Raw genomic sequence first — 27,331 nt, forward strand, 5'->3', positions numbered from 1 at the left:
AACTTTCAATACACAGACAAAAAAAATGTGCTTGCCATGTCCCCTAACTTCATACATGCATGTAAGAGCAAAACTGACAGAAAACTTGATGTAAATCAGAATAGCTATTCAAAGCATTGGTAGACAACTGGGCACTTGATTTCTCCACGCTCTCCATGAATTGAGAAGCGAGCTCTCCTCAATATTTTGATTAGCATAAGTGACATTTTTAGGTTTCAGTTCATTGAAGAACTTTTTATCTCTGATCTTCTGTTACTATTCTTCTTTAAACATCATTTTATCCAGAAATGCTGCCAGGTAAGTCAGAACAGGTTGTAAACAGATGAGTTCAGGTGCATTTTCATATCTCGTTATATGTAGTTGTTTTTTTCTATCAACGTAGGTGATGATAGCTATAATTTCCTCATCTCTGCAAGTCAGAGTAGTGAATAAGTTGTACCTGATGTTTCTGAACCTTGAAACATTTGTTTTACAGAGACCATCCTCAGAGATGAAAATGGGTACTGATGCTTGGCTTTGGAGGACAGTGATCAAGCTTTTCCACGTTACCTCTCTCTTATCTTATTTATCAATTGTTTGTGGACTTTAAAAATTAGTATTTTGACTTAGTAAATCAGTTTATTAGGTAAGAATTTGATTATGTGGTTCTGTTGCTGATGCACATAGGAATAGATTTTCCCAGAAGGACTAAGCAGATGAAAATTCCTTGCATTTACATCACGCAGTGAGGTGTACATAGTGCCACACAGCTGCTCTGCTTAAATGAGGGCTGTGTTGGCTCCTGCTACTGAGCCTGAATTAATGCCTCACTGTGCTGAGCAGACAAAGGTTAAATATTTAAGAGTGCAACAAAACTTCACCTGGGAAACCCTGGGACTGAATTTGCTGCTCATGCCATCTGGATGTGATACTTCAGGGCCTGAAAAGCAGCTTTTTAAATTGTCTCTCAGTGATATGAATCCTGTTACCTCACACTAGTGCAAAGCCACTTAAACCAGAGCTAAAGATGTTTTTAAGCTACTCTTTCTGACTGCACTGAAATGGATTTGAAGCCCATGCACTGTCAACTCCAGCTGAGAAGCAATTTGAGAAGATGCTGCCTTGCAGCTTTTGATTGCAGTAGTTCAGCTGAGGGGCAACAGCTGACTGTAAAGGAAAGTTTAGTCCTTTCCACGGCAAGGCAGACAGGTTAATAGAGCCATAAGTAATGATGATTATTTCACTTGTTGTGGAGACAGACCTGGAATGCTCCTAACTGGTTACACGATGCTGGAGCAGGCTTGGAGGGGGCGAGGATGAGGACACTTTTCTCTGCAGGCTCCGCTGGGGGGAAGAGCAGGGCCAGCAGCCCAGGTGTGTTTGGATGTTTCCAACAGCATGGCCAAAGTGCCAGACCCACACACAGGCTTTCCTCGCGCTCATTTCTAGTGATGATACATTAGAAATGTTTACTTTGGAAAAAGGAAGCAACGTGAGATTGTCAGGAGAGCTTGAGGCAAGCCTTATCCAACCCAAGGGGTGCACAGCTCGTGGGCTGGAGAAAGCCTGCCAGGTGCTGGGGGAAGGGTGGTTTAGAATCCCAGAAGATAAGGGGCTAACATGTATGTCTTGAACACTGATAGTCGATGGCTGTGGAGCCAAACCAAGCACTGTTGGGACTGACAGACAAGGACTATTGGTACCAACATGCCTTGAGAAAAAAGAGGTTATGACTGGAGCAGAAGTAGGGCAGGACTTTTCTGGGACAAACATCCTTGTTGTAGTTCCTGGGGATAAGCACAACAAAGTACAGCACAAGTGAAGGAATGAGGCCGAGAAGTGGGCATGGATTACGGGGGGGGGGGGGTGTGGCGGAATCAAGGCCACCAAAGACCCCAAAAGCACTCCAACCATTTCCAGAAAGGCCTGAAAGAATGCATGATAACTAATTCATATAGAAAACAAGAAACCTGTCTTCAGGGTATCGAAACCTGTCCATAAAAAGGTATCCCCCAAACCTGGGTGGCACCCCAAGGACATCCCAGCAGCTGGATCGAGACCCTGGAACCAGGACTGATGATCTTTCTTTTCCTTCCATCCTTCCCTTCTTTCCTTTCCTTCCTTCCTTCCTTTCCTTTTCTCCCCTTACTCCCTTTCTTTCTCTCCTCCTCTCCTCCTCTTTAATTCATCTCTTCTTTTCTTTCTTCCCTGTCATCCTACCCCTTTATCCAAAACCCACTGCCGTGTGCTTGTATAGCAGGTCAGAGACTAACACACCAATTCCCAGTAATTTACTAATAAAGCTTTCTGATTCTTTGCGGACCCTCTGACTTCTGCCTTTCCTTTCGACCACGAGCATTTTCAAATCTTGTGGTTTTTCCTTTCCCTGAACGGTGGGACGGAGGCGGCGGGGAACCTTCCAGCGCGGCGCCGCTTCCCGCCCGGACGCTGCCGCGAGGGCGCGCCCGCGGCCGCCGTTGCCGGGTAACGGGCGGTGCGGCGGCGAAGGCGGCCCGGCCGGTCCGGGCGGGGCGGGGGTCGCGATGCTGGACCCGGACCGCGGGCTGTCCCTCACCATCGCCAGGGTCGTGCAGCGCCTGCAGGGCTCCAGCCTCCACTCACAGCTGGAGCGACAGGCCCGGGTGAGCCCCGACCTGCCGCCGGGCCCCCGCGTTCGCCTCCCTTTCGCGCTCCCCTTCCCCGGCGCTTTGTTCCCGGCTGTCGCCCCCGGCCCGGCCCGTGTGGCCTCCTCCGGGGGGCCCGGGGGCTCTCGGCGCCTCTCCCTTCTCCTCTCCCCCTCTCTCCCAGCCCGGCGGGGCCGAGCGGTGTGTTTGCCTTCTGGAGCCGTGTTTACGGTGTCTACCCTTGGGACCGAAGGATTTCGCAGGGAATATGAAGACTATCCCTCTGAAATCTCACTGCTTCAAATATAGGTCCTGAAACGAATTGCTTTTTTAATCTTCCATTTGGAAAGCTTTAAATGCTGCTCCCCCCACCCCCCCCGCTCCTCTAGTGCCCCTGAGGAAATGAGGATTAGGTGAAAGGAAGTGAAAATAAAAAACACGCATGAAAGTACATTTTATTAGCCGGGAAAACAGTTGCCTTATTATTGTACATTATTGAAATATGTTGGGTTGGGTTCTGTAAAATCTTGATTATTTGTTGTTGTTGGTTGGTAAACATCGCTTAAAATTGTACCCCTTTTTTAATCTGCCTTAGTTTTGTTGTGTTCTTAAATGAAACATGATTTTCCTCTTTGAATGTCCCAAAAGCTTTCCAGAGCAAGTGACCTCACTTCGTGCCTTTTGTGTTTTTTGTGTTTAAATTTGCTGTTTTGGTCCCTAAATGCTTTTATAAAGGTGTCTCTGCCTTGCTCCTGTTGGCTGTGCTCTCTAAGTATGTGAGTGAGCAAATGTGTGTGACCTGAGGGGGTCTGGAATTACAGAGGAGTTTAGGGATTGGGTTCTGCTGACTGTTGGGGAATTCAGCATCCCAAGTAGCCTTACAAGAGTGGAGAGGAGTGGAGAGGCAAGTTCAAGACCTTGTCCTCAGTACAGGCAGTGAACAGGGCTCTCTTTTAATGACTCTGCTACTGCTTAAATAAAACCTGTTTGAACTCACTGCTGCACACATTCTTTTATCCCTGATCTGGCTTCACTGTTATTTGGTCCTTGGAAAGTTTGTTTTGAGTCTGGGAGAAGCTTAGTGCAGTCAGGACTTGGTGGGGTGTTTGAGTGCTGCTGGTGGGTGACTGTTTTATAAAACCATTTTGGACACTGGGGACCTGGGCAGTGCCTTTCCGTGGTGGTGGATGGTGTCTGAAAGGGCAGTGAAGTGCCTAAATCCCTCCCTGACCCGATAGCATATCAATTTACTCAATACAAGCAGAACCTCTACATAATCAAAGCATGAAGGTAACCTATAAAATAAATAAAATGCAGTGTAATGTCCACAGTCAAACCTGTCACAGTGGCTTTGCAGAGCACTGTTTTGCAAATGCCTTGTAAAGAATAAAAAAAAAGTATTTTTATAGGTCAGAAGATCATTCCAGTCACATGAGGAAAATAAATAAATAAATAAATAAATAAATAAATAAATAAGGGGAAAGAAAATAAACAAATATTCAAGTGATTCTTAAAAGTAGGTGTTACTTGTGTGAAGAGTTTGTTATAGAAGGTTAAGTCAGAGCTATAGTTCAGTGTAGTGATCTGAAAGACTGGAAAGTTTATCTATACATTAATTAGGGGATTTCTCAAACGAATTTCCTTTTGGAGCTTGTAGTTTAAATTAGGAGAGCCAGAAGTACACCGTGTTTGTCAGGAATCTGTATGTTCTCCCTAATACAGACTTTTATAATGACCTTGCATACATTTATGTTTGTTCATGCACAGAAGATTTGTTTTATTTGTAGTGCTTGGATGGTCACATTATTGCTGTTCTATGCAGTGCAAAGGCCACATCAGCGGGTCCCTTCTCTTTTGTCCATCCCTTTGCAGCTGCACAGAATTTGGAAAGTTTCTGAATTTTGCTTCTGTATTAAATCAATGCTTGATTTCCTTCCCATTACAGAAGGTATTTCTGAATTTGCGTTGTCAAATATGAAACTTTTGCTATTGCTGTGCATCACACCTGAACTCTGGTTTATTGATGGGGTGTGATGGGTTTTTTTGTCTCCTGGTTAACAGTGCTTGGTCTGCACCAGCTGCAGGTTTGATCTACTGGTGGTCCCCTTCTAGGCAATTTTAAGCTGTTTTGGGAGACACATACTGTATTTTGAGAAGTCTTTTGAAGCACTGCATCAGAATGAAACGTACTTCTTTTGGATCTTTATACTGCAGTTATATTTTGCAAATATTCCTCTTCATCTGTTAGTGTAGAAGATGACTTTGCTGATATTTGTTCCTCAAAAATATTTACAATCTTTGGAAATGTGTCAGAATGGATCATAAGGTCCATTATAATATTACCTGAAATTTTGAGGGGTCTTGTAGTCTCACAGGTAGTATTTTAACTATTAACAAAAATGTTTTGTATGTTTTGTAAATTCATCTTCTATTGTCTAGGAAGGAGAGCTTGAAATGAACCGTTTCATTCACAAGTTAATAAAGTTTTTGGGGAAAACACAATATCTCCCACATCATTTGTGAGAGGTGATAGAGTAGCCCTGTGGTTATGAACTGATCACACCGGTGCTATGCTTGACTGTCACTGGGAGCCTGAGCTTGTGTCATGGGCTGTGATACACAGTCTCTTGGAAATAACTTGGGCCTGGGCACCAAATGATTTGCTGTCACAGCTTTACCTCGGGGGATACCAAGATAATCACATTTTTGTCCCAGGGACTGAAGTAGAGGTAGAGTCATATGCTTGTGAGTGACGATTTGTTAAAAAAATGTTAGGTTGATTTTTGTAGGTTGAGTTTTGGGATATTGATGATATTCCTGCAGTTAATATAGAGAGATTAATGCAGAAAAGAATGTTAATGTGCCTGTTGTTTGCTTTGGAATTTCTTCTGAGCATGTTTATTAGTGTGTTTGAAAGGAAAGAAGAACCAAGAAGAACTAAAATATTAGATAGTAAATTTTCAACAGGTAGAATTGTGGCTGGGGTTAGTGGGGTAAGGGTGGAAAAATCTCATCCTGGTTTCTCAGGCGTGATGTCACTGTGCAAGTTTGTGACCAAATTTGCCATTGTCTTCATTTTTCTCTTCCCTTTCTGAATTGTAAATGTTTTTAAGGTAAGAATTAAAGGTGGTTAGAAAAACTGAGACATGGACATAGTCAATGACACAATGCAGGTTTAAAACATTACTTTGTGTAATCTTGCTAGAATTTTGTTTTAGGGAAAATCTGTGTCAGTGAACTGACAGTAAAAGTGGAACAGCTCAGAGATATGAAAAAGTGCTACATTTTTAGTACATTTTCGTGTGCAGACAATTCAGGAACATTGTCTTTCATTATGTTTGAAGGAAGCTGGGCTTTATTAATGAATTAATTCATTTTTGTCCCATGAAAACCTCTAATAAAAAATCAGTCTGACTCAGAGTTGCCCAGAACATCTAGTGACCAGGGCCAAATAATAAGTTAAAAAAGACCTCAACAAAAGCAACCAACAAACAAAAACCTCAGAAGTTTATTCCTAAAGAACTTTTCTAAAACAGGAGGTGACAATAAAATGAAAGATAAAGGTTCTATGTTATGTTTAAATTCAACGTAAAAGACTCACAATGCAAGGAGTCCTTCTGGGCATTGTCTGTGTTCTCTGTTCTCAGTTCTCTTTTGTGTAGCTGTGTCTGTAGTGGGACAACTTGATGGAGAACTTGTAGAACAGCTCAGTAGGGGCTGTCAAAGTGGCCTAAAGTGGCAGTGTAAGCATAAGAATGAGCCCTGGTACCGCATCCCACCCTACTGTAGCAATTAAGTTTGGGAGTGAGAGTAGATTTTAGGAGGTACCTGAAGGTATGAAGAGGGTGTGGAGAGGAAATGTCATGATCAGAATCGTTGTCCTGAGGAAAGAACTCTGCCATCATTCTTTGAGCAGACCTGTGGTAGAACCAGAGGGGTTTACAGACAGTATTAATCTAAGTAAGAGCTAAGAGTCTTCACAAGACTTCAGATCGGGCAGAAGAGAAGAGGAGCTTGCTTTGGGAGCACAATGAACATTGCAGCTGGAGTAGTGCCCAGCTGTGTGCTTTTAAAGGGAGTACAGGTAAACAGATTAATTTACGTGGAGTGAATGGTTTGCAAGGTATCTGATGATACTATTTTCATTACGTTTTTCTCCAACAGTTAAAAAAAAAGAGATTTATATCAATACCAGTTTAAATAAAAGATCAGATTAAGGAGGAGAATGCTTCTGTGCAATGTACCATTTATTTAATAAAAATTAGCAAAGAAATGTGTAGCCTCCTGTGTCATCATATGTAATTAATGGTTCATTTTCATGAAATGTATTTAGCTAAGGACTTACTATCCTCTCCTGACAGAGTTTGTACTTTGTTTTAAATGGTTCAGCAGTAACATTTGCAGTACAGTGAATTTTAAATGGAATGTTGTTGACTGTACGTTGAACAGGAGTTCAGAAGCAATGCAGGCTTGATTGGCAGAGTATTACTTTTTTAGTAACATGGATTCTATTTTTTACCTTGTGTGTGTATTTTCTTTTCAGTAATAATTTTATATTCCAATAAAACCTAGAAAATTTAAATAAACATCAGAATTACATTGTTAAAATATACCCTGCATATCTTGTAGCACAGCGTAACATTTGAAGCTGTTTATGCCTCTATGAGGCTGTTTCAACTGCCAGGTCATTTTTACTTGTATAAGAAAGTTAATGACACTTCTTCCCTTAGTGTAAGTACTGTAGAAATTTTGAAGGGTTGGAAAACTGTCAGTGTAAATCGGGGGTTTACACTTATTGAAATTTGTTTAGTTAGTCTCAGAATGATTATTCTTTCTGTTACAGAAATGTATAAATGAAAACCAAAATCCCTCCCTTGAAGTGACAGTTTTTAAATTTTTAGGGAGTGTTTATGTTAAAATTGTTTTGGTTGTATTTTAAGTGGTTTTTACCAAGTCAGCTTGATCCTGATAAAGTTCAGTTATGGCAGAATGGAGTACATAAGGAAAGGTGAATATTTATTAGCTTTTGTTGAATTTACTTCTGCTGAAGTTAGGCTATATTTGGGAATTATGCTTTATTGTAATTTGGGAAATAATAGCAATAAAAACAAAAAACATTGTGCCCTTGTGCAAATTCATAATGAACAGTAATAAATGCTTTGAGAGGGTACATGCTTATCTAAACCAAAAAGGCTTTGAAGAGAAATTATAGTGGATAGCCTGTAAAAATATTTAGATTGTGTAAAGTTATTTGCAGAACTGTTTGCAGCAGGATAAAATTATGTGTTCACCTGATGCAGTTCCACATTTCAGTCTAGTTGGATCACTTCTCTGCAGTGTTTATTCTTGTTGAGAAAAGAAATAGTTTAACCCAGGAGTTATGCTGGAACACTTTGTTCTGTCAAGCCTCCTCTTTGTATCATGTTGCTGATCCTCTAGCTATTTTCTTTTATTTCTTTACATGCTGTGGTTGATGGATCTGTCTCTTGCATGATCAGTGCTGCTCCAGCCATGATACCATTTCCAAATTTAGATGCTAATTTGCAGATAGGTTGATCTCTGTGTTCAGTTGCTCTATGAATCAATTTACTGTGCCTACCAGCTTTTTTATCCTGGTGCTGCGCTATCCTTTTGCTTGTTTTCAGCCACTTCAGTGTTGAGTGTAGATTTTTTTCCATTTTGGCATCCAGGCACAGAGAGTTTACTTTTAGAGTATCACTTGGGATGGTGACTGCCATCACAGGATACATCACAGCAGGATACTTTGCCAAAATTAAAGGCAAAGATTTACAGACAAGATTGCTAATGGCACCTTAGGCACCAGAAAGTATGGCAAAATTTTGAAAGTCCCAAAACTATCCTGCTCTTCTGTACAGCTGAAGAACAGAGAATGCAAGGAAATGTTGTAATGAGATTTTGTTTTATGAAGGAAGGTCTAACAGCCAGTTGCTTCTTGATTTGCAAGAACATGGACACCCAATACCTAGACCCCAGTGCCCTATCATAAGATTATGCACAATGGTAGTTTTATGGGAAAAGAAACTGTTAGGTATTAACATTTATTAAAAATAACTTGTTATTCCTTGCTGAAATGTGCTACATTTGTCCCTGTTTCCTTTCAGGGCTCTGTGTTGGCCTGACTCAGCCTCTGAATATTGTGACTTTTTTCCCCTGGTCTGGCTGCCTCCCTTTACCTTCATGGATTGTTCCCCTATATTGCTCACTGCCTGTTACCCTGCTTGTGATAGTCTCCTTATAGTACCAGATATTATTTTTCTTCTAGAAGTAAGATACTCTTTCATCAAGATGTGTGTATTGAAATTGGAGTCTGTAGTTCTACTGGGTGTGTGCTGCATTTTGATCATGCAGGAAATTAATTCAGTTCATCAGTACAAATCTCATCGAGGTGGGTTTTTTCCCCAATAAACCCTAGCCAGACATTTTTATCTTGTAAAGTTGTAGTAATGCTTTTTATATAAATAAAGTTTTGTCAACATATTTTTCGTTCCACCAAAAACTCAGAGGATGAAAGTGCAAATGAGACTTAGGCAGTATGTTGTACCAAGCAATTTAAAACAAACCAACCCTACCTAAAATATAAACACCTAAATATGTTTTGCAACACAGTGCAACATCTTATAAGTTAGATCAGTTACTCCAAAGGAAAAATAAAATTATGTGGGAGACCTGGTCAAGTAATTTTGGAACATTAGCTCTGCTAAGTCTCCTTTATTCCTCAGTTTAGTTCCCATAAACACACATAAATTTCAAAGAGGCACCATGCTGTTAAGTTTCAGCAAAGCAGTTCTGAAAGATTACCTTTCACTTAGCAAAATGGGTGTTTTCCCTGGTTATGTCATATAGAGGCAGGGTACGTTCTGTGTGAGAGCTGGCTGCAGCTATTAGTTGGACTGTTTACCGGATTCTTACCTTTCAGCCATTTAATTTCTGATTTGAAAACTGATCAAGAGGGCAGTGAGTCCCTAAGAGTTTCTGTGGCTCTCTTGCTCTGCCTAGCACTTAGGAATATATCGATCCTAATGCAGTAGTGAACTAAAGGGAAAGTGTAAATTGGAAGAGGCCTTGGCAATTGAATCCTGAATTGGCAAGAGTGGAGGCAGAAGTGCTCCTATAATTTGGTGTGGAATTTTCACATTTCTTATATGAAAATTTGTCTCAGTATGGCATTTTTTAGCCAAGAGAAGAAAATTACACTGGAAAGAGGCTAAAGATAGAAGTTTTGGTAAATTAAAGATTAGTCCAAGAATATTTGCTGCAGCTGCAGAAGGGCTAGGAATGAATGAAATAGAACTTGACTGAATAAATGGGCACCAAGGGGTGAAGGTAACTGTGGAGGTTGATGCACTAATGTAATCCTTGGAAAAAGTTTTCCCCGAAGTGCTGTCCTGCTTCCTTTTTTGACTGCCATCCTTCTGCATGCAAGGGAGTCACTGTTTTTTCGTTCTGCATCTGGGAAACAGGCTCTGTTGGTAACAGTTTACAAGAAAGACCTCTGTTCTTGTGGCCTTACAGGGAAAATTGGAAGTAGTGTGTAGACTGAACTCCTTTATCCCCTCTAATGCAATATGCTGTATCAATTTCCAGAATTTCAAGGAATCTACAGAAAACCCACTGAGAGTTGTCAGTTGGACTGTCAGACCTTCCTTAATAAAACAAGAGCTCACAGATGTGTGAACAGCAGAGAATTAAAATACTATTCTGATCGCTCTTCTGTCATGTCTCGCACTGTTTACAGTGTCAAGACAATTAACCCACCTTTTAGTAGATTGTACAGAAGCTTTTTTGTGCGTGATTCATCATCTGTCATTGAGTTGTATTTGTGAGGGGCCTTTTGCATATCTAAAAAGCATGTGTACCAGGCCTGACAGGTAAACACCCTGTGGACCTTGAGATTAAAATTAGCCATATTTAACCCAGAAGACGAAGTTGAATATTTACAGATGGGTGCACAAAAACTTCCAAGGAACAGTACTGCAGATTTGGCCCAGCTTGATGCACATTATTTTATTTAAAATTCCTACAGAAAAGGTACAAACCCACGGCCTTGCAGCAGGAGGAATCCTTTATAAAATACTCCTTGAGGCTGTTGCTTAAAAGGGTATATTTTGAGCTGCCCAAGAACTCCAGTGAAAATCTTAGTTTTCCTGACATTAGCAGTGATCCTTTGCCAGCTTTTACCATTGTGCTGAATGGAGTATGTGTTTGCCATTTGACATGAGAGTTGTGTAACTCACCACACCTTATGGTCTGTGCTTATGATGACCTTTCTTTCTCAAAAAGCGTGCTTACAGTCTTTTTGCTGTTGCAGTCAATAAACCAAACATAAAAGCCTTCCTTACCTGTAATGGCAGGGGAACTTCAAATAATAGTGGAAGTGCTGGTGCTGTCAGTTTTGGAATTATTGGCCACTCCTCTTTTCAGCTAGGGAAAATTCATGTAGACCAACTTTTCCAGCAAGCTCTGCAGCACAGAAACACCCTTTTCCATGTATAAATTGTAAGGCAAATTATAGAATTGTGGAGTTTTAGTTGTGTGTGGTGGACCTAAAGCATGCCGTGCAGTCAGCAGTGCTGTTAGGGCTGACAAACTGTACAGGCTTGTGAAAGACTATTTTTAATAGCTGCATAAGTTACTGCAATAGAATCAGTAGCTGATAGGCCTACAGCATATTGTTGAGTAGCTTTTGGTAGGAGGGGTGTCACATTTCTACTTAGATGATGTGGCCATATGCTTCTAACATATGCCGTGAGCTGTCATGGCAGCGGAGTAAGTTGCACACAGATCTCCCGGTGTTATTTTCAGGTTGGCAGCCAATATTGCTATTTTTTTTTCTAAACCTCCTGCTTTATTATCTGACAATAATCAGCTATTGCCACATTCCATGCTCAGAAAAATATGTATTTGTAGTCACTTCACAGAAACTTCTGAGTTTTTACCTGTTGTCCTTTTGCACCCTTGTGGTGTATTTGTTTTCTCTTCTTGGTCTAGCTGTAGAAGAGGGAGATGCTGTAGCAGCTGGTCCTGCTGTTGCTGGAAAATCTGCAGCACCATCTGTGTGGTAGTGTCATGGTATGATTATAAAGCTGGTTGGTGCCTAATTGTCTGTGTGGAGTGCATTTCAGTACAAAAGGTCATATATACCCAGTAGTCACAGCTGCAGTGGGGAATGTTTGGTACACACTTGGCTTTTTTGGTCTGAAAATGACTTTTCTTATCTGAAGGAGGTGAAATGTGGGAGGTTAAGTGAGAAATTATAGAATGTTTTCAGTTTGATTCTTTCAGGTAAAATACAGTGAGCGGCTAGTTTTTTACACGTATATGTGTGTATTTATGGCCATTTGTGCTAAGTGTGTGTGGTACTTGCTCAGAATATTAAGCATATATGTCACTGCATACTCCTGCTCCCTTCTTCTCTCCTTCCCCACCTACAGCTTTTAGCACTGATATAAAAGACAAAGACATTGAGTGAGAAAAAAGTTGACTGATTTTCTTTTTGGCTGCAATTACCATTGCTCAAGGAAGCAGTTTGTTTTGTGTGTAACCTTAAGCGTGTATATGTCTTACTTCATAACTTAAATCATGCAATTTACTTTCTCTTTAGTGCTTGATGCTTATTTATTTATTCATTTTTCATATTAGGTTAGCCTACACAAACCAGAAATTAAGCTGGAATCACTAAAAGAAGATATTAAGGATTTTCTGAAGACGTCAGGTTTGTAATACTTCCTTGATTCATTTGTGAATAGTATAGATCTATGTAAGCACATATATGTCATAAGAGATGAATATAATACTTAGTGCAGCTGAGTGTCTTGTCACTGACAGGAGCCAGAAGCAGACAGTCAGTGATTCCAGATTATTAAACTACAGACAGAAAGTTGAAAGGGAAAATGTTCTTGGATTCCATCAGCATTTTGAAAAACATACTATGCAAAGAAATGTTTTTATAATTTTATAAGATACTGGAAATTTTGTTAAAGTTCTGAGTGATATGACAGTTCAGTCACTTCTGAAAATGGAAATTAACTTTCATGGAGTTACTCTTGAAAATTTTACCTTAGTTAAATTTCCTGTTTGCATTGGAAGTTGTAGGCTGTGTAACTGTAATGTGAAGATTTTATGATAAGTGATTTAAAATTTATAATCATCAGGACTGTGTCTGTTAATATTAATAGATGTTTTAATAAAATGACGTCTTTGAAAAAATAGGATGTAATTTTTTAATGAAAACTATGTTGTAATTATTTGAGCAGCAGAAGGAAATAAAGGATATTCAGTCTTTACACAGGTTTCAACTTGTAGTTTTCCTGTCTGAATTGGATTAAGGTTTCTTCATCTCTTCCTGTCTGTCTGGTAGGTAGACAGGAACTGAGCACAAACAGAAAACTCCAGTGACTGCAAAGCAACCTCTGATTCATGTTCTGTTAGTATTAACTCCTGAAGTTGTCTTCTGGTTATTTTTTTATTTTAACAGGTTGGGAAAAGAAGCTTCAGAATGCTGTTTATAGTGAACTCAACGTGTGAGTTTATTTAGTATTTTTATTTAATGAGCTCTAGTCCCATCCTTTACTTCTGATTCATTTGTATATGTAGGTGTATAATGTGTTGCTATAATCTGCAAGATCTGGCATACCAACAGTACCTGCTTCGTTTCTGTTTTTAAAGTATCATTATTTTTTTTCATCCTAGTGAAAATATTGGACTGACGTACTATTTAAAGAATGAGTGAAACAAATATCACCAAATCACCAAATTTGTTAGTTACTTTAGTATTTTCTTGCTTTATTTCCAAAGGTACCAACAGTCATAATACAATTCTTGTGTATATGAGGTAGTTGCTGCAAATGAGTTTTAATTATTTTCAGATGTTTATTACAGCATTGCACATAGTTGTTGTATTATTATTTTTAAAATTCTTTAAGATATTGGATCTCTAGGCTTACTAGTGTGTACAGTGTTCATCATGCTTGGGATATGGTTATAAACACACTAAAATTGGTCAAGTTTCCTTTTTATTACTGTTCAGCAAACTTTGGATTAGACTTTTGGGAAGCATAAGTTGATTTTACATTCTGGCACATTGGAAAGCTGAATTTCATAACAGATATAGCCTTAAATGCAACTATAAAATAGGAAATGTGTATGGAAATCTATTCGTGCTAACTTAAATAAGCTTTTTAGAGTTACCAGTTTGGCACAATGTGTCTTAGTAGTACCCGGCCAAATGCTTCTGTCTGTCAATAAGGATTCATCTTCATCATCTTTCCAGGGAAAAATATTTACCTATCTCTAGGGCTAATGCTAATTCTTTCTTTGAGTTCACGGAAATAAGCAGCAAAATAACGAAATTAGCCCTGGAAAATTGAAATTAACTAAGAATACCAAGATTTCATGAGCACTGTGGAAAAAGACAAGAAAGAGCATTGCTGAAATCTGTTTGTAGTGATTCCGTTTTACACATAGGGACACAGTAGTCCAGAACTCATTCGCAGCAAGTAAAAGAATGACTTTATCAGTTAAAAATGGGAAGAAATTTGGGGAAGGTTTCCCAAAAACATGTGACAGGAACTGATTGAATACATGTAAACAAATGAAAATTCAGAAAATTAGAGAAGCTATATGTAAATTTTGTTTCCTGAAAGACATTTCAGACCTTAAAATTAAGCTGGATAAAATGTTTGGCAATGACACATTGGAAATAATCTGCATTACTGGAAGATAAATTAGTGTTTTGCTTTGTTTTTCATTTTTTGTTCCAGATTTAATATTTTGGCATAATGCAATTTATGAGTGAAGCATTGAGTTTTGCTTAGGTCAACACTTCAAAGTTCTAATTGCTCTAATTGATGTACGTGCTCACTGTTGATTTTTAAAGGATATCCTCCAAAAAATACATTGTCTCTTGAAAAAATGTAATGCCCTGGAGAGTGAGAGTTCCAGGGAATCATAAAGATGATATGATGTGAAGAGAATACACTTTTAAAATACCTGATTAGTAAATGTAATGATTTGATTTTATTTTAAAAATATGTGAAATTATAAGAGATTATTTTTAATATAAGAAAGACTCATGTTGAAATGTTATTAGTTCTTACATATTGTTATATTATTTGTATCCATAGAATGGATGAGGAAAAAATACTTTTAAAAATAATTCATAGTTTTGCTCAACATACCCTGTGTTTTTACTAGTGCTCTCGTGAAAGAAGTTTATGTTTTGGTTTAGAAGTACAGGATTAATTAAGCAAAATACTAAATCATAACATTTAAGGTATACTGTATTTTCTTTTAAGGTTTCCTCTGCCCTGTCATCCTGCAGCACCACCTGAGCATATTAAAGAACCTTTAGCCTATATGAGGAAAGCACAGGTTGGTGGTTCAGTTTTATCCTTCATATCAGATCTTTAATTAGATTATTTGAGGTTTACTCTGTAGAATGTGTTTGTTCAATTTCTAAGGTTCTATACCTTAGGAAAAGGACAGATTTGTAATTGCATCAAAGTTAATGGTAATATTATATATGTGACATTTTACGTACATAAAAACCTGCTCAAGTAATTCTCCAGCTGTGAAAGAAGTATGATATAGTGGCAGGTGGGTGAAAAACGTAGAATAGACTCGATGTGACTATGTCAACGAGGAGAATTTGGTTTTATTGAGAAGAAGAAAAAGGGTAGCTATAGGTCGTTTCACCTGGGGCTACAAAAAACATTTTTTTGAAGAGACACACGCGGTTTTGCAGTGAAAGATAACAGGCTGCAGAGACAGTGAGATCTTCAGAAAGAAGAGATATATTTAGGACTTAAAAATGTGAAAGGAAGATGAAAAATATAGAGCTAAGCAGCTTATGGCATATTGAAGGAGAATAAGAGAAACTGAACTATAAAGATTAAATGAGGATTTTAGGTGTCAGAAAAAAAAATTGCTTCATTGGTTTTATTTTTTGCCAATATATGCCATTTGAAAAAAATTTTAAAAATCCATATAAAAATGTAAAACAAAAAAAAGCTTCAAGAATATGATCTAACCAAAACATCTGAGATAGTATAAAAGTGTATTTAACTCAGCCGTGCCTAGAAATACATTGTAGTATTGTTTTACAAGGTATTTAACAAATTGTGTTACTTTTGCAATCACACTGTTTTTTATTCCAAGAAGCCTTACCTTGCTGTCCTAGGTTTCAGTCTTTAGCATTTGGGGACAAAGATTGCATTAACCAATTTTTCTTATTCTTGTGTGGTGTGAAATGTAATGCTACAATTTGCAGCCTGATTAGTGCAAAACCCACAGAGCTGTATCTATGTCTGTGTTTGTCTAAAGCAGTTTCACTGGTTCTTGTTGTACAACAGTGTATGCAGTACTTGCAGTAGCCAGTATTTTTAGCACTATATAGAAAGGCCTGTTATTTCAGTGGTTTAAAAATGAGAAGGAGAAGTCTTGTCTTTGCTAGTTCTAAAACATGATAGCTCTATTTCCAAGAGTGCTACTGATCCATGTCCTTTGGGGTGGGTTAACCCTGGAAGGCAGCTCAGCCGCTCCCTCACCTTCCCCAGTGAAATGGGAGAGAACTGGAAGGGCAAAAGTGAGAAATCTTGTTATAAAAACAGTTTAATTGGCAAAGTAAAAGCTACACATGTCAACAAAGCAAAATAAGAATACACTGACTACTTTCCATCAGCAGACAACTTCCAACTTTTTTATTCAGAGCATAATGTCATAGATCTGGAATATCCCTGTGCTCACTTGGGGTCATCTGTCCTAGCTCTGTCCCCTCCCAATTTCTTGAGCACCCTCAGCCTCCTTGCTACTGAGGAAGCATTAGGACAGAAAAGGCCTTGAAGCTATGTATGCACTTTGCAGCAACAGCTAAAACAGTGGTGTGTTATCAACACCCCTTTGGTCCCAACTCCAAAACACAGCACTGTACCAACTACTATGAAGAAAATTAACTCTATACCAGCCAAAACCAGTAGATGCTCTTTCAAACTTTTTCTTAAAATACAACTCTTTGAGAAAGAGTTGTGAATCCTTTCCACTGAGAGTTATTGGTAAATTATGATAGTTGCAAAATAGTAATAAATACACAGTTAGGGAACTAACATTATATTTTCTAAAACCACTGAGATGTGCAAATGCTTGATTTTCAAGATGACATACATTTATTACTGTAGATGATGGGTCTGTGAGACCCATTATCTAGGTTTTGGTTTGTTACCTTTTCTTTAAAGAGAAATAAACAATGTAAAAATCTTACAAAGTGTTTGATGATTTTTTTTTTCTGAAAATATTTGAAAATGGCTAAAATGCTAGTATACAGGTTGCTAACACCTTTTGGGAGAGAAAGAAAAGTGGAAACTTATCAATTTACTTATATAGGTATTGAAAATCTAATTAATGTTTTGAAAGTAGAAGACTGTTTTTGTTTTATTTGTAGATTTTTTTCACTTTATTTTCTCTTAGCATCATAGCAGCTGGAAAATAATATTTTGGTGCTATCATCAAAATTTGTCCTGGTAGAAAAATGTTGTCCATATAAGTCATACTCTATTTTTATTAGGCACAGTCACCATTTATGATGCTGTTTCCATTGTTATGAGTTTGTTGACAATTTCTTTATCCTTTTCAATCTTAATTAATTTTGCTCTCCTTCAGAATTCTGGAAAGAAGGGTAATACTCCCTGAAAACCATCTATGATATCAGTTATCAGAATGACTTTGAATCAGTAATTAAAAATGTATTAGTATTTTTCTAGAGTAGATATTAAAAAGTTCACAGTTAACCCTTCTTCTCCTCAAATTGGTTCTTTTTTCTCATAGGTAGCAGACTGTAGTTTTTGTACTGTTTTCACTACCTCAAAAGAAAAACAGATTTCTAGTAAAGGAAAGAGCATTACTGGCAGTGAGCAGTAATGCTGTAAGTCATAGACCTATAAAATGGTTTGGGTTGGAAGGGACCTTAAAGATCACGTAGTTCTCTAGTTCCAATCCCCTGCCATGGGCAGGGACACCTTCTGCTAGATCACGCTGCTCAAAGCCCCATCCAACCTGGCCTTGAACACTTTCAGGGATGGGGCAGCCGCAGCTTACTTCTCTGGGCACCTGTTCCAGTGTCTCACCACCCTCACAGTAAAGAATTTCTTCCTTATATCTCATCTAAACCTACCCTTTCAGTTTAAACCCATTCCCTCTTGTCCTATCACTTGATATCCTTCTGAAAAGTCCCCCTCCAGCTTTCCTATAAACCCCTTTAGGTACTGGAAACCATTCTGTGATTCTATGAAGCCGTTTTCAAATTGCAGTGCTACCTTTCTCAGTTTCTACTATTTTACTGAATGTTATAATTGTAACCATAGCAATCCTGGTGGTGTATTTTCTTAGTGTTAATTTTCTTCATAAAACTAAATCTTGTAAAATTTATTGGTCCCATCAATAAAATTACTTTATGAGCTCTACCTCTGCCTTTTATTTCAGTCAAGGAGAGTGTTTTGTTTCTGCTCGCTGCAGGTAACTCCGCTGTCCTGGAGAAGGAAGGATATCTTGCTTGGAGAGGCTGTATAACCCTCACACTTTTTTTTTTTATTATTTTTTGCATATTTTTGAACACATTTTACTGGGCAGAGTCTTGGCGGCTGAATCATGGCACAGTTTAGGACAACCCTTAAAAGTTTTATTACTAACATGTTGCATCCCCAATGCAATAAGCATATTAATGTCTGGTCTGGCAGTTGTCAGTCACACCAAGAGTATTGACCTTCATTGCTGCTTGGAATGAGCTGCTTCTCAGTCTCTTAAAGCTGCCATCTGATTCTTCTGTCCTTTTGTAGTTTTCATATCCCCCACCCCCAATCTGATGACATCAAATGTAGCCTGATGAGGTTTGCTATGGTACCAAACTGGGTGGGGAAGTTGCCACTTCAGAAGGGAGAGTCATCATGCAAAAGGCTTGGATATGCTGGAAAAGTAGGCTAACGAGCTTTATGAAATACAAGGACAAATGTAAGGTTTTACATGAGGGAAAACATAACCTAGGAGGGCAGCACAGGCTGGGGAACAACTCTGTGGAAATGAAACCGGAGGACCTGCTGGAGAACAAGCTCCATATGTGTGAACAGCTGGGGCAAGGAAAGGCAACAGGATCCTGGGTTGCATCAACAGAGTCAGCAGAGATAAAGATGTCATTATCCCACTCTCCTTAGTGCTTGTCAGGTCACCTTTGGAATACTGTGCTCAGTTTTGGTCCCCACTCTACAAAAAAGATGTGGATGGCTGGAGAGGGTCGAGAGAAGGGCCGAGAAGATAATCAAGGGACTGGGAGGCCTGCAATGTGAGGAAAGGCTGAGAGAGTTGAGATTGTTCAGCCTTGAGAAATTAAGGCTTAGGGAAGACCTTATCCATGTTTCAGTAATTAAAGGATGGCTACAGAGAAGAAGATGACTCCATTTTTACAAGGAGTCACATGAAAAAGATAAGAGGTAATGAGGACATTCTAATTGGACACAAGAGGAAGGTTTTTTACATTGAGAACAATCAGCCATTAAAATAGTCTCCCCATGGAAACGGTGGATTCTTCAACACTGGACACTTTAAGATTCAGTTGGACAGGGTGCTGGCCCACCTTGTCTAGACTCTACTTTGCCAAGAAATGTTGGACCAGATGATCCTTGAGGTCCCCATTCAACCTAGTGTTTTGGCATTCTGTGATCTCAATAATTTTACTTTGTTTTTTTAATTTGCTATTAACACCTGTTTATTTTGTTTCTACTTTCTAATCCTATGTGGCTTAGTAGTCTTCATGTTCTCTCATTTCTTATTTCTCTAGCAGCGAAACCTCACTTCTCAGCAAAATAGTAAATGCTCTGTACAACTCGTCTTTGAGAGGTTAACCAGTTTGTGGCATGGTGTTGTCTAACAGCAACATTTGTAAGGAATTTAAATATAAAAATATGGTTAAATAGAAATACTATACGGAATATGAGAAAAAATACTGCAATTTGGAAAAAGTTCCTTACAGTCAAAACTCAGATCTGTTTTGTTTATGCAAGAGAAAGTGAAGAGATGACTTGACTGTGGGAAAAAAAGTCTGGTGAAAGTGAGCTATTGTGTTTAATGGAAGAAGTTATGAGAGTGTCTTGTAAATGGAATCTAAAATGAAACAGCTATAGACAAGATACATATTTTTTAACAGAACATTTGAACATCTGCACTTTCCTTCATTTGCTTCCTGTTAATAAACTGCATCCTCTTTTGGACAGAACTTTGAGGAGCGTGGTTAGACAGTAACTAACTGTAGTAGAACTTGTATGTAGAGCAAATTACAAGTAATAAATAGAGCTAAATGACATTAAGAGGAGGTTTTGCATTCATTTGATCGAGGCTTGACTCATCATCCACAGAAAATTAAATATAAAACCCACCAGTGCAGCTGTAATCAGGGAAGGAAAATCCTAAGTCAGTTGACAAGGAAGTCAGTATTAGTTGTCATTAACTTGAGAGGAAACTCACTCCCATTAACTTGGGATAGGAACTATTGCAGTCTAATGCAATAGTCAGAAGAATCTGATTGCTCTTGCTACTTTCTACTGAGGTATTGTCTACTTATGGATTTCTCAGATTAGAGAACTATTTCCTGACCATTATGTTAAAAGAGCTATTTTTTTGAGCATTACAGAATACCAAATTTCTAAAGTTTTTAAACTTCTGACAACATCTAAGATATGTTTTGTGGAGAAAGACTCTCACTCTCTTAAAGTCACAAAGTGGAGAAGGCACTTCCTATGCACAATTGATTGAATTGCTTATAATTATTGGAAAAATTTGATATATGTTGATCTATAAGGAAACTTGATCATTAGGCATATATGAAAATCATTAATTGTAAAAAATACATGCTTTCTTTGACATCTGAAATATAAACAACTAAATTTTCTGGATTTTTGATTGTGTTGTAAATGATGAAATCTGTTTGATCTGTTGTTTTCATGAAAAGAAGCATGTAAATATTCCCTTAATATTTTTTCAGATGTCAGCTAGTGACTCTTGCTATCCTTTCTTATACATGACTTCAGAGAGCTACTTGTTATTACATGGTAAATGCAATTTTCAGGAAAAATAATTTTTCTATAATTTATTTTTTGTATGTGTTTTAGGGAAGCTGGGAGAAGCGAATTCTAAAAAGTCTGAACAGCATGTGCACAGAACTCAGTATCCCACTAGCTCAGAAGGTAATGCAATTTTCTGTTGTCAAACTGACTTTGTTTTTTAAATTAGGCCTTGTCTTGCATGCTTGTAATGTAATGTTCATTTTGCAAATGGTTATCAAGAGCTGCATGTCCGATATCCAAATAATTTCAGTGCAAAATAATAATATATGGGTATGTCTTGTAATATTTTCTTAAAAGTAGTTATTTAAAAGATGTTTGGATAGATAGATATGGAGATTTTAGATATATATATATTTATATATATAGGTAGAGTGGAAATGAATACATCAGCTCAACTTGGGAGAAAATGAAGGGCATAGGTAGATTTTCCTCTTTGCTGCTGCAGTAATTATCCTGTTGAGGGATATTGCAGCACGTTGGAAAGCTAATTATTGTGTTCATTGCTCTTAAATAGAGCATTCTCTGTGCAAACTCAGCAGTGTAAGTTCTAGCTGTGCAGCCTGTGTGTGATACAGATGTACTGTGTGTGCCAGAGAAGGCAGTAGTTGAACTGGTACAGTAGGGGAGAGAAAGATTCTGGCACATTGCTGATTTTGTTTGTCATTCATTCTGATCTGTTTTCCTTTTTTTTTTTTTTTTTTTTATTAATTTAGAGGCTTTAATTTTAAAGATCATGGAATTAGGGAGCAATGTTAGAATTTTTTGTTCATTCTCCCGATATACCTCTATGATAGATGGCAGAACCTCAGTGGTTCATCATGAGATAAAGGATGCAGCTGTGTTTGTTTTTCATGACTGCCAGGGAAGGAATAAATCCAACAGCTCTATGGAATGGGTAGTAAATCTTCAATAACATGAAACTAAGTACTAAATAGCATAAAATTCATTAATAAACACCTGAAACTATTTAATGGGCTCCTTTTTTTTTTCCTGGAGGTGGAACCTGGGCCTCCTACAGTAGAATGTACCTTCAGGCTGGGGAAAATTTTTAAGCAAATAAGTTTTTGGTACTATTTTTTAAAGTGTTACATTAGTATATACATATTTGAAATGGTCATGTTTTCATTCATACTGTTAAAAAGAGAAGAGTTACTTTTTGTGCCTTTCAGAGGCCTGTAAGTGAACAGAAAGAACTGCTTAGTAAATGGAATGAAATGGGAACTGATGAGCCAGGTAAGGTCAAATAATTGTATTACATTTAATGTAATGTAATTACATTTTTGTACATAGAAAGGTGGAATGCACATCTTACTTATCAGTCAAAGATTAATCTCTTCAAGGCAAACTGATTTCAATCTTTTTTCTCATTGGTAATTTGTCATTATGTGTAAATAAGTATTTACTTGGTTTTTTGTTCCAAGTTATGGTATACTAGTATTGAATCATCACTGAGAGGTTATGGTAGAATACTCCATATTCCAGTGCTTTATAAATTAATACAATTAGGACACAGCTCCTCTCAGAGTGTAAACTCAGGCTGATAGAAAGACAGTGTTCAGAACTGTGGATAATTAAGCTCAGACTTTTTCTTGAAAAAGGTAAAAATAACTATTGCACAGAATAGTCAGTGATATATTTTTGGAGAGCAAAACTAATTGCATTGCTAGTCCATATCCAAGTTCCTTAAAATAAAGGATTTTTCAAAGGTGGTAGTTTCTATCACAGTACCACCTGTCCGATGGCAGATACTTTTCATGGATTGTTTATGACTACTCCCTAGTTTTTGTTTGACAGCAGTATGTGCAATTCAACAGTCTAAGCTGTTAAGAAATACCCTGCTTTTGAATATCCTGTCTCATGTCTAGAAATGGTTCAGTCTCAAGACTTATGAGATTAAGTAAAAGCATCCTGTGACTCCTGTTCACTTCATAGAATCATAGAATGGTTTGGGTTGGAAGGGACCTTAAAGAACAGCCCTTTTCAGTAGGCATTATCAGTAGCATAATTGTGAGAGAATATGTGGTGATTGTAGGTGTGATATCTGTGATAGTGTTATTTTGATCTTTGCTCTAATATGTTATTCAGATTGCTAGATTGTGTTATAGATATGGTGTATGTTTTTTTCATATTTTGGTTTTAACATAGTTCATTGAAATCTCATTTCAGATCTAAGTCTCTTCCGGCCTGTTTATGCACCTAAAGATTTCCTTGAGGTAAGCATTTCCTTGAGGTAAGCATCAGCCACTGACTTGTATCCGTTATAATCTTTTATGTGAAGTGGAAAAAATAATTGGTAAGTGTATTTCATACAAGTTGTCCTTTATAGCAAGTGAAATTTGGCATATTTTTTATAACAGTCCAGGTTTGGACAAAGTGCTGTTGCCCCTTTTCTTTAATTGTGGTTTTAAACTGTACCTGTGATAAACTCTCTTTCTCCAAAGAACAGTCTGGGGCTAACTTTTTCCTCTGAGAGCAATTCTCCAACTGATTTTGTAAATTATTTTATGTTTTAAATTCCAGTACATTAAGCTGATAAATCACAATATGTGAAGCTCATACACTCGATGGTGGTGGATTGCAGACTTATATGCAGTTGAAATTGTAGGTCGTCTATGAAGACTGTAAAAAATCAGACATGAAAAGGGACTGTGTGGAATTTGGAGGCTTTTGTCTGTAATCAAACTGAACCATTAAAAGAATGGTGACTGTGGATTTAAACTCAGAAATGACAGTAATATTCATAATTTTGTATGGCTCAAGCACAGAACATCTTAGTAAAATCGAACTTGCTTTACCAGCTGTGTTTAGAATAAGCATAAAATAATGGACAGTGAATGACAATAGTGAACTTAATGGTAACACAGTAGGAGATTTTTTGATTAAAATGTGATTGGAAATAAAATTTTTAAAACTTTTATCGGTATATACTTTGAGTATATACATACTCATCCAGAGCATGACAACAGTGTAGAATTCTGGAGTTAAGGTGGCCTCCAAATTTACAGAGTCAAACTTAGAAGTTTGACTGAATTATCGGTCAGAATTAATGTATTCGCATTTCAACGTGTTTCAGTGCAAATTTAGTGGAATGTGCTTTGTAGTTGTAGAGGAGATTATAGTGTTTCTGACTTAAGTGTAAGTTGTTTCATGGTTATGAATTGTGAATGCATTTCTGAATCCAACAGTAAACTCTCTATCCTTTTTATGACATTTCTAAAGAGCTCCTTTTGTTCACTTGTCATAAGAATCTTAAAAATGTTTCATTTATTCTGTTTTCCGTCACTAGACTAACAACCAACTTGTGTTCCTTAATCTTGGATCTGTAAACAAATCAATCTTCTTTTTAGCCCTATCCAATGACCCTCACGATCACTCTCTTTTTCCTTTATACTGTTTCCTTTCCAGAGTTTACAGTTTCTTTAAATTTACAAGTCTGACAGTGAGGTTATATGGTATTAGACTACTTACAAGATTGAGAATTGTAGAGGTAGGATGTTATTAAAGAATTTCATAGCAGTTGGAAAGTCGTGTTAGAAAGAATACTTGCAGTTCAACATCGTATCAAAATCTATACCATGGAATAACAATATGGAAGAGACTTTAAATTCCTTATAGATCACAGTTATTTATCTTGACATGATTCCTTGTCCTTTAAATTTTATACTTGCTTTAGGTTTTCAATTCTGTAATTACTTTTGTTCTTAAATGAAAGAAGATATTTAGATATATTGTTATTTAGTAAGAAATTATTTTAGTAGTAAGTTATGTAGCACTTTGATTGGAAGCTCCATAAAATACCAGTGGATAAAAATTCTTTCAGAGAAAAGCAATATTGAAGAATATCCTGGATATTGTAACCATCAGAAATATTCTGTTGGGATTTGAGTAGCTTTGATGAGGAAGTAGATTTTAGTTAGGACATTACTGTGTAGTCAGCACTTAATCCCATAAATCAAAAATTATTTCTGCCTTTTTATTTCATTTTATGAGCCTACTTTTCAAAGTAGAATGTGTTTGCTTCCTTAAATGTTTGAATCCTTTTTGATTTTGAAAATATTGAGATATAATTTAATAATTTGGGTCTATTTATGTAAGTTGAGGGGAAGGGTTTTATGCTGAATTTACTGTTTCTTATACTGGTGATGTTAAGAATTGAGTTCTGAATGTAAGCAAGGAATGACAGAGCTACCATTTTTAAGGTACTGATGAATCTTCGAAACCCAAATTATGAAAATGGAGAACAGCCTAGTTTCAGAAATCATCTGGGGCTAATTCAGGTTCCTCTAAAAGTGAAAGATATTTCAGAATTGGTAAGTATATTTTTTCTTATAAGAGATTTCTATAAGAGGTGGTTTGCCTTCCTAATGAAAGAGATGAAAAAGATTCTAAGGAATAAGAGTATTAGTATCATCATAAGTTTCTCCTTTTGAAAGTGAAAAACAATCTAAATATGTAGTTAAAATACAGAGCATAAAAAAGTTAAAAGACATTTTCAATGAAAAATAAAACATACACAGCAAATTATCTGCCAGTAGGGAAATTTTGATTTTGTGCTACACAGGTTTAATTTGTGCCAAAAATACACTTCTGTACATGTTATTCACTTAGTCTTTTTTTTTTCTATGCAAGAAACTTGAAATATGTACCTTAATTCAAAGTTTTATTTGATCCTGTACAAGATCAGTAATCTGATCTTCTGATTTTCTTCTCAAAGTAATTTTAAGTTTGAGTACTAGTGTATTATAATTAGAAAATAGGAGAATTCTTCTTAATACTTTGCTGATGAGACTCTTGGGGATTTTATCCTTGTAGAAAAACTTTCACCTGTGTTGGAAAAGAGCTGGGAATTAGAGATCCTTAACCTGATCTTTCATTCACCACTTTACTACATCCAGGTGTAGGTCACAGTTGACATGCAAACTGGGGCTCATAACTAAAACTAGAGTAAGAATTGATGTGAGATTCTTCTCTTTTAAAACCTGACTCCATATTTCATACGCATTTCATATGCATTTAAAAAAACTTAATTCTGTTTAGAAAAGATTTGCATTAAGCCTTTAAGAAGAAGTCTCTAGTAATTTAGAGAATTAAACATTGTTAATTACTTTTTTGTGATTTTGTTTCTTTTCAGAAAGAAGACTTCAGTGAACTAGGCTTAAATATAGGACAGCTGGGTATTGATGATTCAGCACAAGTGCCTCCTGGTAAGCTAATGCTGTGCTTCAGTCATTTAAATAGAACACTAATGAGTAGAATACTTTGCAATTATCAAGTAATTTGTATGTTTTTCTTATAATAAACCACAAATATTTCTTCTGTAATTGTGGTTGTAGTGATTTTCTTAGTAAAATACAGTTAATAATAGAAAACATTGCATATATGAAGAGTCAGATTTGGCTAAGATTTAAAATCATTACCAGAAGTTGAAAATGCATTGATTTCAGTAAGATGAAACACCTCAGGATCTAGAGAACCACGCTGACTGTTTCCAAAAATACAGAAAATATCAATAAATGTTAAGCCACCTAATAGACAGGCATATATATATGTATAAAAATATATTTTATTTGTATATACATACACAAGTATATTTATATTTATAAATATATATATTTAATATATACACACAAAAAATGTATTTTAAATAACGACTTTTAAGAAAATATTACATATTTTAATATCCATATATGTCCATATATTAATGTATCCATATTTTAATATTCAGTAGCTTAAATAGTGCATAACTTCTATTGGTTTTCCATGGATGCATCTATGCCTGTATAAGAGGTTTTAAAATGGTCTTTCCATATAAAAATGGAAATCACTATAGTATCAATATTATTACCAGTATTCTTTTTAAATGGAAACTTACCTAATTGAAAATCTAAGTTCATGTAGTATAGGGCTGCTTTGATATTTGTGTCCTCCAGACAAGAAATAATCCTGTAGTATTATTTCCTCTTAGATTTTGAAAGAGAACTGGTGCTGATGCAGGTTAATTTTTAGTGATGTAAGCAGTACATATCAGATGAATATAATGGTGTGTAATAATATAAAATACATCACCAGCTGAAGTATCTTTTTTTTTTTTGCCATTCTTCTCTGTGTCTTTATTTTCTAGAGTTCTTTGAAAATGAACATGTACGTGTTGGACAGAAAGGTATGGATCTGTTTTTATCTGTAATAAACTGAGTAGTTAGGTGATGAACGTTGAGGGTGGATAGGGAGGGGAACTCCAGGCTAGAAGCTTTTCCTTTTATCCCTAGTCCTGGAGAGGAGCGGTGCCCCCTCCCCCCAACCACGAGACGTCCCATGGCTCTCGCAGAGACCACAGGACAGCAGCAGGGAGCGAGGCAGAGAGACTTTATTGTTACCTCCTGGGGGGATTACAAAATGACCGCTGGGAGTTCAGGAGGTCTTACAACAACCAATGACAATAAGGAGTTAACAACCAATAGATGAGCTCTCAGTTATCTCTTAGACATTCCAAAGGTAGAGGTAAGACTAAGGAACCTTGGGAAGAAGAAAAGAGGGGTTTACACAAAGAGTTACAAAGCCATTTTGGAAGCATGTTCACTTTAAACAACCTTAAAACTTCTACATCCT

The 27,331-nt window shown here is 37.0% G+C and overlaps 1 protein-coding gene across 2 annotated transcripts in view; it reads left to right on the top strand.

Annotated features, from left to right (window-relative positions):
- The first annotated feature begins 2,458 nt into the window (after positions 1-2,458).
- Positions 2,459-27,331, top strand: part of TBC1D19 (TBC1 domain family member 19) — a 48,382-nt gene continuing 23,509 nt past the window's right edge. The window contains exons 1-11 of one of the 2 annotated variants that reach the window (XM_050338391.1): positions 2,515-2,621; positions 11,613-11,693; positions 12,264-12,336; positions 13,099-13,144; positions 14,918-14,993; positions 20,771-20,845; positions 21,895-21,958; positions 22,892-22,938; positions 24,925-25,035; positions 25,857-25,929; positions 26,847-26,885. In XM_050338391.1, the coding sequence (XP_050194348.1) occupies positions 11,691-11,693; positions 12,264-12,336; positions 13,099-13,144; positions 14,918-14,993; positions 20,771-20,845; positions 21,895-21,958; positions 22,892-22,938; positions 24,925-25,035; positions 25,857-25,929; positions 26,847-26,885 (607 nt within the window). In that variant the 5' untranslated portion in view covers positions 2,515-2,621; positions 11,613-11,690. Of the gene's footprint in view, positions 2,622-11,612; positions 11,694-12,263; positions 12,337-13,098; positions 13,145-14,917; positions 14,994-20,770; positions 20,846-21,894; positions 21,959-22,891; positions 22,939-24,924; positions 25,036-25,856; positions 25,930-26,846; positions 26,886-27,331 lie in introns of both variants that reach the window. The other variant, XM_050338390.1, reaches the window with a different exon arrangement.

Source organism: Myiozetetes cayanensis, unplaced genomic scaffold (genome assembly GCF_022539395.1).
Source record: "Myiozetetes cayanensis isolate MyiCay16 unplaced genomic scaffold, myiCay2020 scf7, whole genome shotgun sequence".
Classification (NCBI taxonomy): Eukaryota; Metazoa; Chordata; class Aves; order Passeriformes; family Tyrannidae; genus Myiozetetes; species Myiozetetes cayanensis.